The sequence below is a fragment of the Heloderma suspectum genome, chromosome 17, assembly GCF_057233095.1.
Source record: "Heloderma suspectum isolate Gila_16-S chromosome 17, 16-S_ref, whole genome shotgun sequence".
Classification (NCBI taxonomy): Eukaryota; Metazoa; Chordata; class Lepidosauria; order Squamata; family Helodermatidae; genus Heloderma; species Heloderma suspectum.
In genome coordinates, this window is record NC_139474.1 from 13,897,781 (window position 1) to 13,910,226 (window position 12,446).

The following is a 12,446-nucleotide window of genomic DNA, read 5'->3' on the forward strand; positions in this document are numbered from 1 at the left end:
CGGTAGTGGAACATACAACGGAGGAGACGACACAAAGCAGGTGTATTTTAAGCAGCATGAACCAAAAACGTTCCACAAAAAGGAACAGCACACAGAGCAGACGGGGCTCCTGGTCTGATGTGCTCCCTTGGTGTATGGGGGATGCTCCCAAACCCACCATTTCAGTGCGCAGTGAGGCCCTTGTGGCGATACTATACCCTACCAAGTCAAAAATACACCCAAGCAACGTTTCAGAAGACGTCTACAATTTCTCCCATTGCTTTAAGCTGTTCCAGGTTTTAGGCCAGCTGCTTCTAAATGTGACAACAGATATCACGTTGAACCAATATGGCGTAGCTTCATCAAGCATAAATGTATTGGAAATTTAACTTCTAGAAACGTACATTAGCACTGCCAGGCTGCAATCTATGCTCCATTCCTTGGGAGTAAGCCCCACTGTGAAATCATTGGGACTTGAGTAAACTTGTTTATAGGATGAGGTTGTCAGTTAATCTGGAACTACAAATACCTTGAGGACTAGTAAACTGTCTCCCTAACAAAATCATGCAGTGATGCCAGTAAGAGACAACTCCAGGCTTGACCAGTTAACATAAGACGTGATAATAGCTCCCACCTTTTCAAAAAGTATTCATCCCAAAACGGACAACACACCATGCCCTCCAGATGTGCACAAAATCTGCTTTGCAAGAACTGCACGTCTAACAAATTTCTATTTCAAATTATAGATGTTAAAAAACTAACTCTGTGCAACAAAATGCTGATGGATATATCTTCCATAATCATATTTCATGAACTGTATTTTCACAAAATATAAATATTTTACACGCACACACTTCTACATATCTGCAGGAATAGGTTTTGCCAGACACTTTCCCACATTTTATCACCAAGGATCATCTGTTGTATCGAAACAACAATTCTACAACCAAAAACATACAGGAAATCTTTCTTGTGACTAACTGGGTTTCTCAAGCAACATTTCTTCCTGCTTTTAAAAACGCTTTTTACACTTGAGAGGTGCTGTAGAAAATCCCCATCTTTTCTGCAGCATCCTCGGATCCAGACTGGCTACTAAAATAACACTAAGTAGAACCGACGGAACACAGGATGGAATCCTGTCTCTAGAACCATTTTAGAAAAGTTATTTCTCCATCTATCTCACAAATTAAAAACCTGCTGCCCAATTAATCAGGGCCACCTTTTTTAGTCTATCAAAATGTTCTCATTGATTAACCAACCAGACATTGCAGCCTGAAACATCTATTAAAGACAGATATTCTCCCTTCTGAAAATCTGGACAATTGGGACGAAGGCAGGTTTGTTTTTAGTTCTTGAAAAAATAAACTTTCTTCCTCCAACTACTGTATCATTGTCCCATCTACTATTTCCCTCTTCTCTTTACTTCAGCTTAGCAGAAAAATCCAGAGAAGTTGCTAGCCTACAAAAAATATTACTGCCAAAGAGTTGCAATAGCCACTCTGTATGCCAGGGTTTTTATTTTTTTTTATTTATTTTTTTATAGCCATTTATGACTTAACTAAAAGAAAAACAAAACAAGGCAGGTTTTATTTTAAAGCTTGCCTGCCTGCAGATGTTTCTAGCTCGCCACAGGTGACTACACAAGTAGCTATTTGCGAACCTGCTTGATTTTAAGTTCCAACATAAGGATGTTCTTTTAACAGGAATCTCTTTATCTGCCTTCCTCAACCAGTCGCCCTCCAGATATAACTACAATTCCCAGCATTCCCCAGCCAGTAACACTGATATTTTGACCTGAAGCAACACACACAGAGACTGGGTTTTTTGGTTTTTTAAAAAAATGTACATTAATTGACCTTGGACTTCAGATATTTAACACACAATGGCCTCTCTCCCCATGGCCTTTTTCCATGGCCATAATACATACCAATGAGATTGTAATGGCCGCGATCGGCCTCATTGCCAATTTTTGAGCCCAGCCTCTGCTCCGGATGAACCACTGTGGATAGACCTATCTATTAAGGAAAAAAACGGCTAGTACCAATGAGACGAGGAAATGCTTTTGAACCTAAAGAAATTGTTTAAAATGTGTGTTTTGTGAAACAAAAAAACAAGCTTTAAGAAGCCGTGGCCAGGGTCTGCCTGGAAGATTAATTATTGGAGAAGGGAGAACCCCTTGCCACGGAAAAGCTAACATCCTATGCAAGAGAGACAGTACGGGCCCTAGGGGTGATGGAAAAGAGTAGAAAAATGGGATCACTGGGAACAAATGGGTTGAGGGGGAGTAAAAGGAGGGGGGGTTGGCATCTGACCAAGAAGAAACCCAAACCTTCTCCATCACCCTTCACTGTAATGGCCAGTGTGTACGAACAGAAAATCACTCATGGTTTTGAAATTCTGCAGCGGCTGTTCACTGTTGTAATAAAGGCAACCAAGGAAACGGGGGGCGGCGGGAGAGATTAGAAGGGCTAATCCAGCACAATTTGAGTTGCTGTGTTTTTTGGGGGGGATTGCCAAAATATTTTTTTCTCAGATTGGTTTGGAGAACTAATTCTGGTGTTTGCTCCTCTTTTGGGATACTTATGGGAGAGTTTAAGATTTTTTTTAAGGGAAGAGGAATGTGAAAATACCAAAGTTGATATGTTACATTATCATCTTAGAATTCCTCAGTTATTTAAGGCGAGTGCACCCTTAAAGATCAGGAAAAGAACAATTAGCCTTCCAGTGAATTTTGAAAACAAAAGTTCAACGTTTGGAAAGTTAAAAATAAGGAAAATTCAAAATTAGTGAGGGTTTTTTTCCAAATCACGTGAATTTTATTTCTTTAGCAATTAAAAAGGGGGGAAAACCCTGCTAGAGGAGTTGTATCTCACTACTACCCCCAAGGGCAACCACTTTTTCTCCCCCACCTCATGACTCAATCCAGGCAGAAACAGCCACTGAGGGTTTCACAACCTTGAGGCTTGCAGTGTTGATGTCCGGAAATCTTTCTTGTCTTGTGTTGAAAATTAAAAACAAAGTGGAAAAATGGCTCTGGCTTATATCCATTTCTTTGAGGAATGGAGTAATGGAATCATTCACTGTTAACAGAATCATCAACAGAATTGACAATGGGTAGAATCTGAACTAATGCATGGAAAAGAATGCAGAGTTATCGCATTCGCATCTTGGGGTTTGAGCTCCTCAGACACAACGGAGACTCTAAATGCCCCATAGCCACGCCAAATTCCTGAAAAACCCCTTCTAACAATTCCCCAGGTTGGGCCAGGCAAATGTTGGCTCTGCTTTCCCCCGACTGCATGTATTAGGGATGCAACTTCCAAATACTCCCAAGTATCTTTAGGTAGAGCGGTTTTGAACCCTGTTTTGACAACTGTCATAGGGACAGGGCAGAGCAGCAACCCTGCATGCAAAAGGTCCCAGGTACATCTCTGGTTCGAGAGACCTCAGGTAGTAGAGCTGGAAACTTTGTTTCAAGGCCTTGCAGAGCCGTTGCTGGTTGTTGACCGTACGGAGCTGGGTGGACCGCTTGCTTTGATGACCTTCCCATGCTTGGCATTGGCTCCCCCAACTTGGTTGCCCCAGTGGCAGGACCTGCTCTTTGCCACCAACACTGCCAACCCAAGCAGGGGTTGCGTGACAACAGCAGAGGGGAGAAACCGGGGGCAGGGCGGGGGGCTCTGACCTTTCTGTCCTTGCCGCCAGATGCCACGCCTGTCACGTCAGACATTTTAAGCCCTGGCTCCAAGAGAACGCCACCAAGACAGCAAATCCAAAGCGTCAGCCACATCAAAATGTATAAACCATTCCTTTCTTTATTAAACATAGCTTGCAAGTGATAAATATTACAAAGTTTTTTTAATCTTTTCTCCAAAAATTAGCTTATTATTATTTTTTTTTAATCAGGTCACTGCATAATCAATTGGCAATATTTAAACAGCTTTTTTTCTTCTTCTTCTTCTCCCTTTAAACCAGATTCAAAAACACAATGCAAAAAATAAAAATAAAAAGCCCTCTTAAAATTGTGCAAAAGGTCTGGTTTCCCATCGGGGCCTCCTCTTCCTCTCCAATACTTCAGCTGCAACCCCCCACCCCTCCAGCCACTACCCCATCATCCCAAACCCCCAAACTCGGCTCCCTTCCCTTGCCCTGCAGTGGTGGTGCTGGGCTTCCAGTGGGGACTTCGACTCGATGATTTAGTCTAAAAACATCCCCCCCACACACACACATCGTATGCCTGCGACAGAAGGTCCATGGTGCCGTAAGCAGACAAGAGGAATTGAAGACTGAAGAGGGAGACTGCCAAGATGTTTGTGGGGAGGAGGGGCAGGCATCTTGCTCTGAGTCTGAGCTGGCTACGTCCTCTTGTTGGGTCCTTGGTCCAGCTATTGGTGGTTTCTCTAAGGGGCATCAAGGATGACACATCACTCTACCCTTAAGGACAAGCTGGTCTTGGAGTGCACCCTGCCCCTATAGAAGATCCGCTCATGACACGATCGCAACTGTCATCTCCTGCCACGCCCCACTTGAACGGCAAGAGCTTGTTTCACTTGTAAGGGAGTTCAGGGGGCCCAATCATCATGCCAAAGCCTTCAGATATGAGAACAAGGTCCGGGGGGGGGGGCAGGGAGAGAGAGAGAGAGAGAGAGAGAGAAGATGGAAGGCCAAGTGGGGAGATGAACCATGTAGGAAATGGTGGCTGGTTCCCTTGAGCCAGAGGGAGGCCTCCTCATGAGCAACAGCCTGCTTAGGAGTCTAGGCTGACTCTGGAGCAAGGCAGAAAGGCAGGAAGAGGGCATGGCTGGAAAGCTGTACAGAAAAGGGCAGCGGAAGCGCTGGTGAGGAAAGGCACCAGGAGCTGAAGAGTAGGGGTAACCCCTTTCCCCAGGCTGAGGCCAAAGGGGTGTGCGGGCCACGGCTTCCCCAACTCTGTTCACCACCCAGCCAAACGCCCCAAAGGTGGTGAAGGGTATCAGATGTTAACGTGGTTGATCCCCTGGCAAGAGGAGCTTTGTGGACTGTACCAAAGGGCAGGAGTCCCTGAATGCCTGCGCTAACAAAAAGAGTGGGGACAATGAGGACGCTGTAAGGGGCAGGTCTGGACCCACACTGGATGCCTTCTCAGTATTCAAGGGCTGGAGATTGGGGGCTGAGGATGTAAGAACACGAACACACACACACACGCACCCCAGAGCACAGACCGGGTGCAACATCAGGCATTGCAGCCAACATCTGGGGGGCTGGACAGGGGTTGGGGGGCCTCTTGGCTGTCATCAAGTGCTTAGCTGCTTTGGTTCGGTTCACTTCGGGCAGCACCATCAAGGGGAGAGGCACGGATCATTAAGCTAGCTCTCTAGCTTAATTAAGCAAACCCATACAGAGCATAAAAAAAACCACAACCACAACCACACACACAGTTCTGTCCCTCAGGGCTCCACGCACCATGCATTTTCCCACACAATGCAATTGTGTACGTTTGCTTGTTTCACACCACCTTTGCTGAAGGTGCCTTTGCTTTTCTTGAAAGCCCAGTGTTGAAGAGTTTAAAAGAAAAAGTATCTGTTGAGGAGGCTGCTGAGATACATGACAGGAAGCCACAAGAATGCACCAAAACCTGCACAGGCCGCAAAAATTACCCCCACAAAAAATGGCTGTCCTCTTGACTGCACAGTTGTCATGTTGACTAGAAGCTTGATTTGTGAGAGAGAGAGACAGAGAGAGAGTGAGTGCATGCGTGTGCAAGATCTGAGCTCGAGAAACCAAAATGCTGCTCAGGGTGCCTGACTTGGCACCAAAGACAAACGAAACTGCGCTGGGAAAGGAGGAGCACAGCCTTTCCGAAGGAGCTTTAGAATCTGAAGCCCTTTTTAGTTGGAGGAGCATTCTGGAACAATGCAGGATGCCTCACAACGAAGGGCCAATGGCCAGGAGGCACCACGATGGGCCGCAGCACACTGTGCGACTGAATTGCTTTGGCCTACTTGTCGAATTCCCAGCCTCCAAGGTAACAACTTCTGTTTCAAAAGCCTATTTCAAAGGAGGACTCTGCATGCCTTTAAGAAGGGAGGAAGGCACCTAAGGCTGACCCTGGATTCACCAGCGGGCTTGGCAAAAGGGAAGGTCGGCCTCTTCAGGGGCGCCTGCCATCGAGACCGCTCAGAATGTGCTAGCAGTCAGTCCTCCATTCTCCAGATTTATGGACGAGACATTTAAATGGCTTTCCTCACACCCACTGGGTATCCAAAGTAGCAGAGCGCCAGCCTTTCCGAGGGGTCCACTGCGATCTTCGTTCCCACAGTAAGGCTCATGGGCAAGTGAAGCCGACGGCATCTTAAATCTGATAGTCCAACAGTGGGCTGAACTTGCTTGGCACCGATGCATCACAAGGAGCGCCCCATGTCGCTGGATCCAACCATGCATATTTAACAGAGCTTCTTATGGAGGAAGGGGTGAGCCATGCACAGCACAGACTACGCCCAACCTGAATAGTGGAACACAGGCAGATGTTGCCTGCATGTTGCCAGCCATGAGGGAGAGAGGCTTGGTTCTTTTTTTTAAAAGCACATGCACACAAAAGCGGAGATTATTCGGGACCCAAATCCTGAGTGCACATCAGGATGGCCAGGGTGGGTGGTGGGTGGAGAGACCTCAAACAGCCCTAACCTATGTTTTTTGGAAGTTCCAGGAACATCTTAGGATCTGCGTAAGCCTGACATTTCAGTCAGGAGGGAAGGGAGATGGAAAGACGCCAAGAGAGAAGGAAGGAATGAGAGGCAGAAGATGCTGCACCAGGGGGATAAGTGGTGGAGAGGAGTTGGGGCATGCGTGTGGTTGACTGAGGACGGGCACACATTGCAGGGGGAGGTCGCCCCTTCCAGAAAATCCATCACTCCTCCCCGGGAGGGGGGGGGGCGAGTCAATTTGCCAGCTGAACAGGTTCGGACCCACCCACGGAAGCCTTATGCTGAACGCCAAAAGAAACGTATATTGTCCTGAAGCTAAAGCAATTCATTAGAAACAGTGCAAATATATATATAGTTTAATAGTAAGATTAATACTAATACTTGTCTTGCTTACCCCCTGCCTGGGGGGGAGGGGGGAGAAGGGGGAGTGTCACCTCCTTCGGACGCCAACTAGTGCTTCAGGAGACCAGGAGGGGGAAAAGAGATTCTGGGTCTCCGGACTCCACCAAGGCTGTGTGGGTCTCCTTGTTTCTGATACAAGAGGAAGAAAAGGCACCTTTGCTGGGGGGGGGGGGGGAGAGAGAGAGAGAGAGGAGGGCTAAAACCAAGTTTATTTCAGCATTTAGGGGGAAGGGGCTTGGGAGGTGGAGTGTGTGACATGAGCTGCATAGCCTCCCCCCAAAGATGCCCCCCCCAATCTCCAGGAAACCGCCTTTTGCACATTTTAATGTCATACACAAAGAAGTCCACACTACAAAAGGACGTTAACAACTTTCACAATATTCATGGCTAAGCTGTCTTTTCTTTTTTTTCGTCATTTTGTTTTCTCTACACAATGTACAATTTCCGGTTTTTGTTGGAGGGTTTTCTCCCCCCACTCTTGGTTTTGTTGTTGTTTTTGTTGTTTTTTAAATGTGTCAAGAAATAGCTTATATACAATGAAGGAGTCCTTGTTATAACGTTTCGGCAGCAAGTATTGTTAAGCAAAGAAGATCCCGTCCGGAAGAAGGAGCGAAAGAACGGGGGAAGAAAAAAAAGGAGGGGGAACGGAGGCAGAGGGGACACGAGTTGGGCTTCTCATTTTCCTGGAGGGAGCACAGAGAAAAAAAACAAAACAAAATAAAACAGCATCAACCACAAAGCATCTACGACTAAGCTGTAAAAGAAAGGCAAAACGGAAGCTGGGAAAGGAAACTATTAATTCTGTACCATTTTATAAAATTTATTTAAAGGATGATTTTCTATATCACATCCAAAAAAGCAGAGAGAGAAAGGGAGGTGGCGGGGTGGGGGGAGATTTCTTCCGTGTTGGTTTTGGGAAAGCAGGAAACAAGGGGTCAGTTGGGAAGAATGATTAACACAAAGAGAGCGAGCGGGCTTCTGGCCACCACAGACAAAGCCTGCATTCCAGAGGGGGTGTTGTGGTGAGGAGGGGGAAGCTAAGGGACAAAACTGACACAGACACACCCCTGTGCTCCACCTCAGCAAGTCCCACCTCTTGGCAGAAGCGTTAAAGGGCCTCAATCCTGCTGTACACCAGCGAAGCACATTTCCAAATGAAGGGAGATCACGACCGTAATCCGCTGCCTGACAGGTCAAGGAGGACTGTCCTGCCTGCACACACGCCCCAAGCCGTGGGCTTCGGAACGCCTGACACGATTCTCCCTGCCACATGCACTCTGCATCACCACCAACCCAAATGCTGGCGGAGGGGTGGGTTGATCATAACGGCTTCCCTGGATCGATGCCTTCCACGCAGGGATGTGCGAGCCAGGGACGTTTTAGACAGGGAACAGTGGCCCAGTGAATCGCTACCAATGGCCCCCAGAAACACCCTCCCAGACAGATGGGCAACTTCAGTGGTGGCACCTGGGATAACCTGCAGGGCTTTCCCCATTCCTCTCGGTGGACCGCTCGGTTCCTCAAAAGGTGGGCGAAAGTGGTCCCAATAAAAATCAAGGAATAGATTTCTGGCTAGTTTATCTAAAACTGGGGGGGGGGGAGAGCAAGGTGGAGAAACACTGACTGACCCCGTACAGCGCCCTTTCTAGGCAAGCCTCCACCAGACTGCTAAACCCACACTCCAGACTGGGGTTGGGCACCAGCCTGGCCGATCCCTCCCCGAAGTCTGGTTTGCTACCACTCAGTATTTGCCATCAAAGCCTCTGCCCGGGTCGTTACGATAGAGGCAAATATTATTGCACATTTCTTACATCATCACCATCATTATTTTCTCAAAAACAAAACAAAACACACACCAAACAAACAAGAAAAAATACCATACCCAAACCAAAACCCTAATCTTAACCAATACAGATGGTTATATTGGGATTCTTGGCAATGCCTGATTTTAAAGGAGGGGGGGTCAATGGCACTTGGTTTTGGTGGCCGGGGGGGCAGGAGGGATGGGGAGATCATGAATCAAGTTCAAAGAAGTTGGCCGGGGGGGTGGGGGTGAAGAATAGACACAAGGGTTGAGGGTTATTCATGGAGGAAGGTGCTCTTGAGAGTTGCGCCAGGGCAAGAGGGAATGACATAAGACGCAACATAACATTTACGAAAAGGAAGCCGTCGCGAGCATTGCTATGGATGCATCAGAGCCAGAAGCTGCAGGAGCAAAACAAGCGAACAGGAAACTTTCCGGGGAAAGGCAGATGTCGGGCAAGTGATCACATACGTATGTGTGTGGGCAGATGTATTCATCTGATCTATACACACATCGACACATGTGTGTACACACACATCGTGTATACACATGTGTGTATATACACACATCGACACATCTATACACACATGATCTATACACACATCGACACGCATGTGTGGCGCAAAACCAACCTTCCTCAACCTGGTGCCCTCCAGATCTGTCAGACAACAATGGCTGGGGATGCTGGGAGTTGTAGTCCAGTAGATCTGGAGGGTGCTAGGTTGGGAAAGGCTGCACTAACCTGTCGCTAGATTTTAAAGAGCGTTTTATGGTTATCCCCACTGCCACACGCCAGGGTCCCTCCCGCCTCCTGTTTATTTGTAAGTGCTCAGTGAGTGGAGGCAGGTAAGGAAGCGCGTGTGGGGGGTGTGCGAGGGGTTCTGGGGGGCTCTGGAGCTGTGGCAGTGTGTCCGGTTCCTGTGTTGATACTTCTGGGGGCGGGGTTGTTAGTGAAAAAGCAGAGGAGAAAAGGGAGCCCCACACTGAGAGGCACACATCCTCCCCTCCTCTCCCACTTTTCAGACTGGAGCATACATCTGTTGCTAACAGCCATTGGATGGAGCAGAGGAAACGTGAGTCGTGCTGAAATTAAAACGGGGGAAAATAAACCTTGCCGAGTCCTTGGAGCAGCCTGGGCTGTGACTGGACCTTTCACTCTCCACTAGCAACGCGTTCGATGTCAGGAAAATGCCTCCGGGTCTGACCACAGGACTTCCTTGTCCTCTGACACGTGGCGGCAGCGGCGGATCTAACCCCGTCAACCCGGTCTCCCTCGCTTTGTGGCCTGACCTCTTTCTGGCGCTCGCCGCATCCTCGGTGGGTGGGTGGGTGGAGATGGTTGGCGCAAGGGCTGAGGCGATGAGCGCAGGCATCGCACCGCTCCAGCTGCCGCCGCGGCGCCCTCTGCTGGCTCTGCGTGGCTGGGAGGGACAGCACAGAGGCAGTTCCCCCACTGGGCAGGTTTTCCCTTTGGCAGCAGTGGAACTCCTTGGGGCGCAAATGTGGTGGCCACGGCCCCTTCAGGTCAGGCTACGGGGCAGGATTCAGCCGAGGAAAGGCCGACAGTAAAGGATCAGAGACTTTGACAGCCCAGAGTGCAGTTCCACTTTCACCATCGACTGCCTGCCTCCAAGCACACAGACGGGGTCTGCTCCACAGCACAGCCGCTTGAGAGAAGAGCGGCCCCTCCAACGTTGGCCAGAGCCCTCCTGAGAGGGACCCCCACAGCCGTGGCCCTGCAAAGGGCAGGTCCTCACCCCCTACCCAGCGCCAGGTGGACTCTCTGAGACACAGTCCGCGAGGGGTGCTGTGCTGCTGGGAAGCTCAGGCGCACCCATGGGACGGCGCCTCCCTGCCGCTTCGACGCTGTTCAGGCTGACGCCCAGAGGCAGTGCCAGTGCTCTTCGGGAGCAGCGAGAAGCCTTTTAAAAATTCCTAGGAAGATGCTTTAAATTAAAAGAGGGGGGGAAGAGGGGGGTAACCGTCCACTTAAGCAAAAGGGAAAATAATTAATAAAAATAAGAGAACACGGCAATTAAAATTCTACTCATTGTCATTACAAATTAAAAAATAAAACCAAAGGAGGGTAAAACAAGCATTAACGTGTGTATAGTGCAGAGTCCAAGCAGACACGTTCTGACCTCGGGCAGGGGGTGCGGGGGGTGGCCTCTTGCCGCTAACGAAATCCAGAGACAAGAGAGAGAGATTGAGAGAGAGAGAGAGAGAGAGAGAGAGAGAGAGCAAGCAAGAGAGAGAGAGAGCGAGAGAGACGCTTTCAGAAGAGGGGAGGTCGCTGAAGTTTTGAAATGTTCTCGTCTTTTTTTTGTTTAGTTTTGTTTTCTTCTTTTTTTGACTTCTTTTTTGTCTTTTCCTCCACATATGGTGGGCACCAGTACAGGCACTGCATGCGACGGACGAGGGGGATCAGGGGGGTGGGAGTCACAGGGAAGGGGAGGGCACAGCTGGCGTTATTTCTGCCCGCTGATGGACTGCGATATAGAGCGCGGCGGGATCATATCTAAAAGATACTCCCGCTGCCGGTCCGCCAGACTTGATGCTTTGTGGCCCCCGATCCCAGCGTTCAGGTAGGCGATGTTGACACCTGGGAAGAACAAAGGACGGTAAGAGTATCCCTGCTGTGAGGCAGACAGCCTCTGGACACAGAAGCTCTATCCGGCTCACTCCTCCACCCAAAATCAGTCTAATCCCCTTTTAAGCCCCACCAGCTGTCTGGCTGTCTGTTGCTGGCCGTTGTTTCTTTCTCCTTCGGCTAATTTTCCTGAAGAGCTGGGAGGGAGAGGAGCAGGGGAAATTAGCCGCTGAGGAAGAGAATGAAGGAGAGACAAGCCAGAGACTAAGAAAGGTGGTAATAAAATAGTGTGTATCTATCTACTAGTTCCAACATTCTTTTGGTCGCGCTCTGGTGTGACTGAGTAACAGAACCCAGGGTGAGGCCATGTCGATAGCCTGGGCAATGCGAATGGAAGCAGGCTTCATTCTCAGTGAGTTTCTGTAGGGCACACAATAAAGAGGCTGAACTCTCTCTTGCCCACAGGCACAGCTTGCAGGGGCCCCCGCAATATACTGACTTCCCTTTCCCTGCCACCCATGGTCTGGCCACCTTTTGCTAGTCCAACGTCTGAGAAATTTGGTCTGAACGTAAGCCCCCCAACAAGAAACCTCCCTCAGCACGGTCCTCTCTTATCCAGGGACTGAGCCAACCTCCATCAGGATCTACCCTGGGAGCAACTGGCGGAGGGGCACTGTGCGAGAGGCAGCGCCTAGGTGCCCGGGAAGGTTCAGCACGCGGCCCTCCTGCCAGACCCCTGTTCCCCCCACTCCCCGATGACTGGCACGTCATACCTGGCATGCCGAGGAGGCCGCCCGCGACAGAGAGTTGTGGAGCCTGCGCAAAGTTGGACAGCATGGAGCGGGCCGAGGTGGGGATGCCACGCTGCAGGGTGTTCTGGGGCTGGGGTGCCTGCAGCCAGGGGGAGAAAACAGAGCAGCGGGTAATTGAGTGACACACACTAAATGCCCCGATATCTCAGCAGCGGCAAATGGCCTCCAATACACTA

General features: G+C 49.2%; 1 protein-coding gene across 13 annotated transcripts in view; it reads right to left on the reverse strand.

Annotated features, from left to right (window-relative positions):
- Window positions 1-10,905: 10,905 nt before the first annotated feature.
- GATAD2B (GATA zinc finger domain containing 2B) overlaps window positions 10,906-12,446 on the reverse strand; it is a 59,068-nt gene continuing 57,527 nt past the window's right edge. For 6 of the 13 annotated variants that reach the window (XM_084824307.1, XM_084824308.1, XM_084824319.1 and 3 more), the window contains exon 10: window positions 11,896-12,349. In XM_084824307.1, coding sequence (XP_084680433.1) covers window positions 11,996-12,349 — 354 coding nt within the window. In that variant the 3' untranslated portion in view covers window positions 11,896-11,995. Of the gene's footprint in view, window positions 11,471-11,895; window positions 12,350-12,446 lie in introns of those variants that run through there. The other 7 variants (XM_084824314.1, XM_084824315.1, XM_084824310.1 and 4 more) reach the window with 2 other exon arrangements.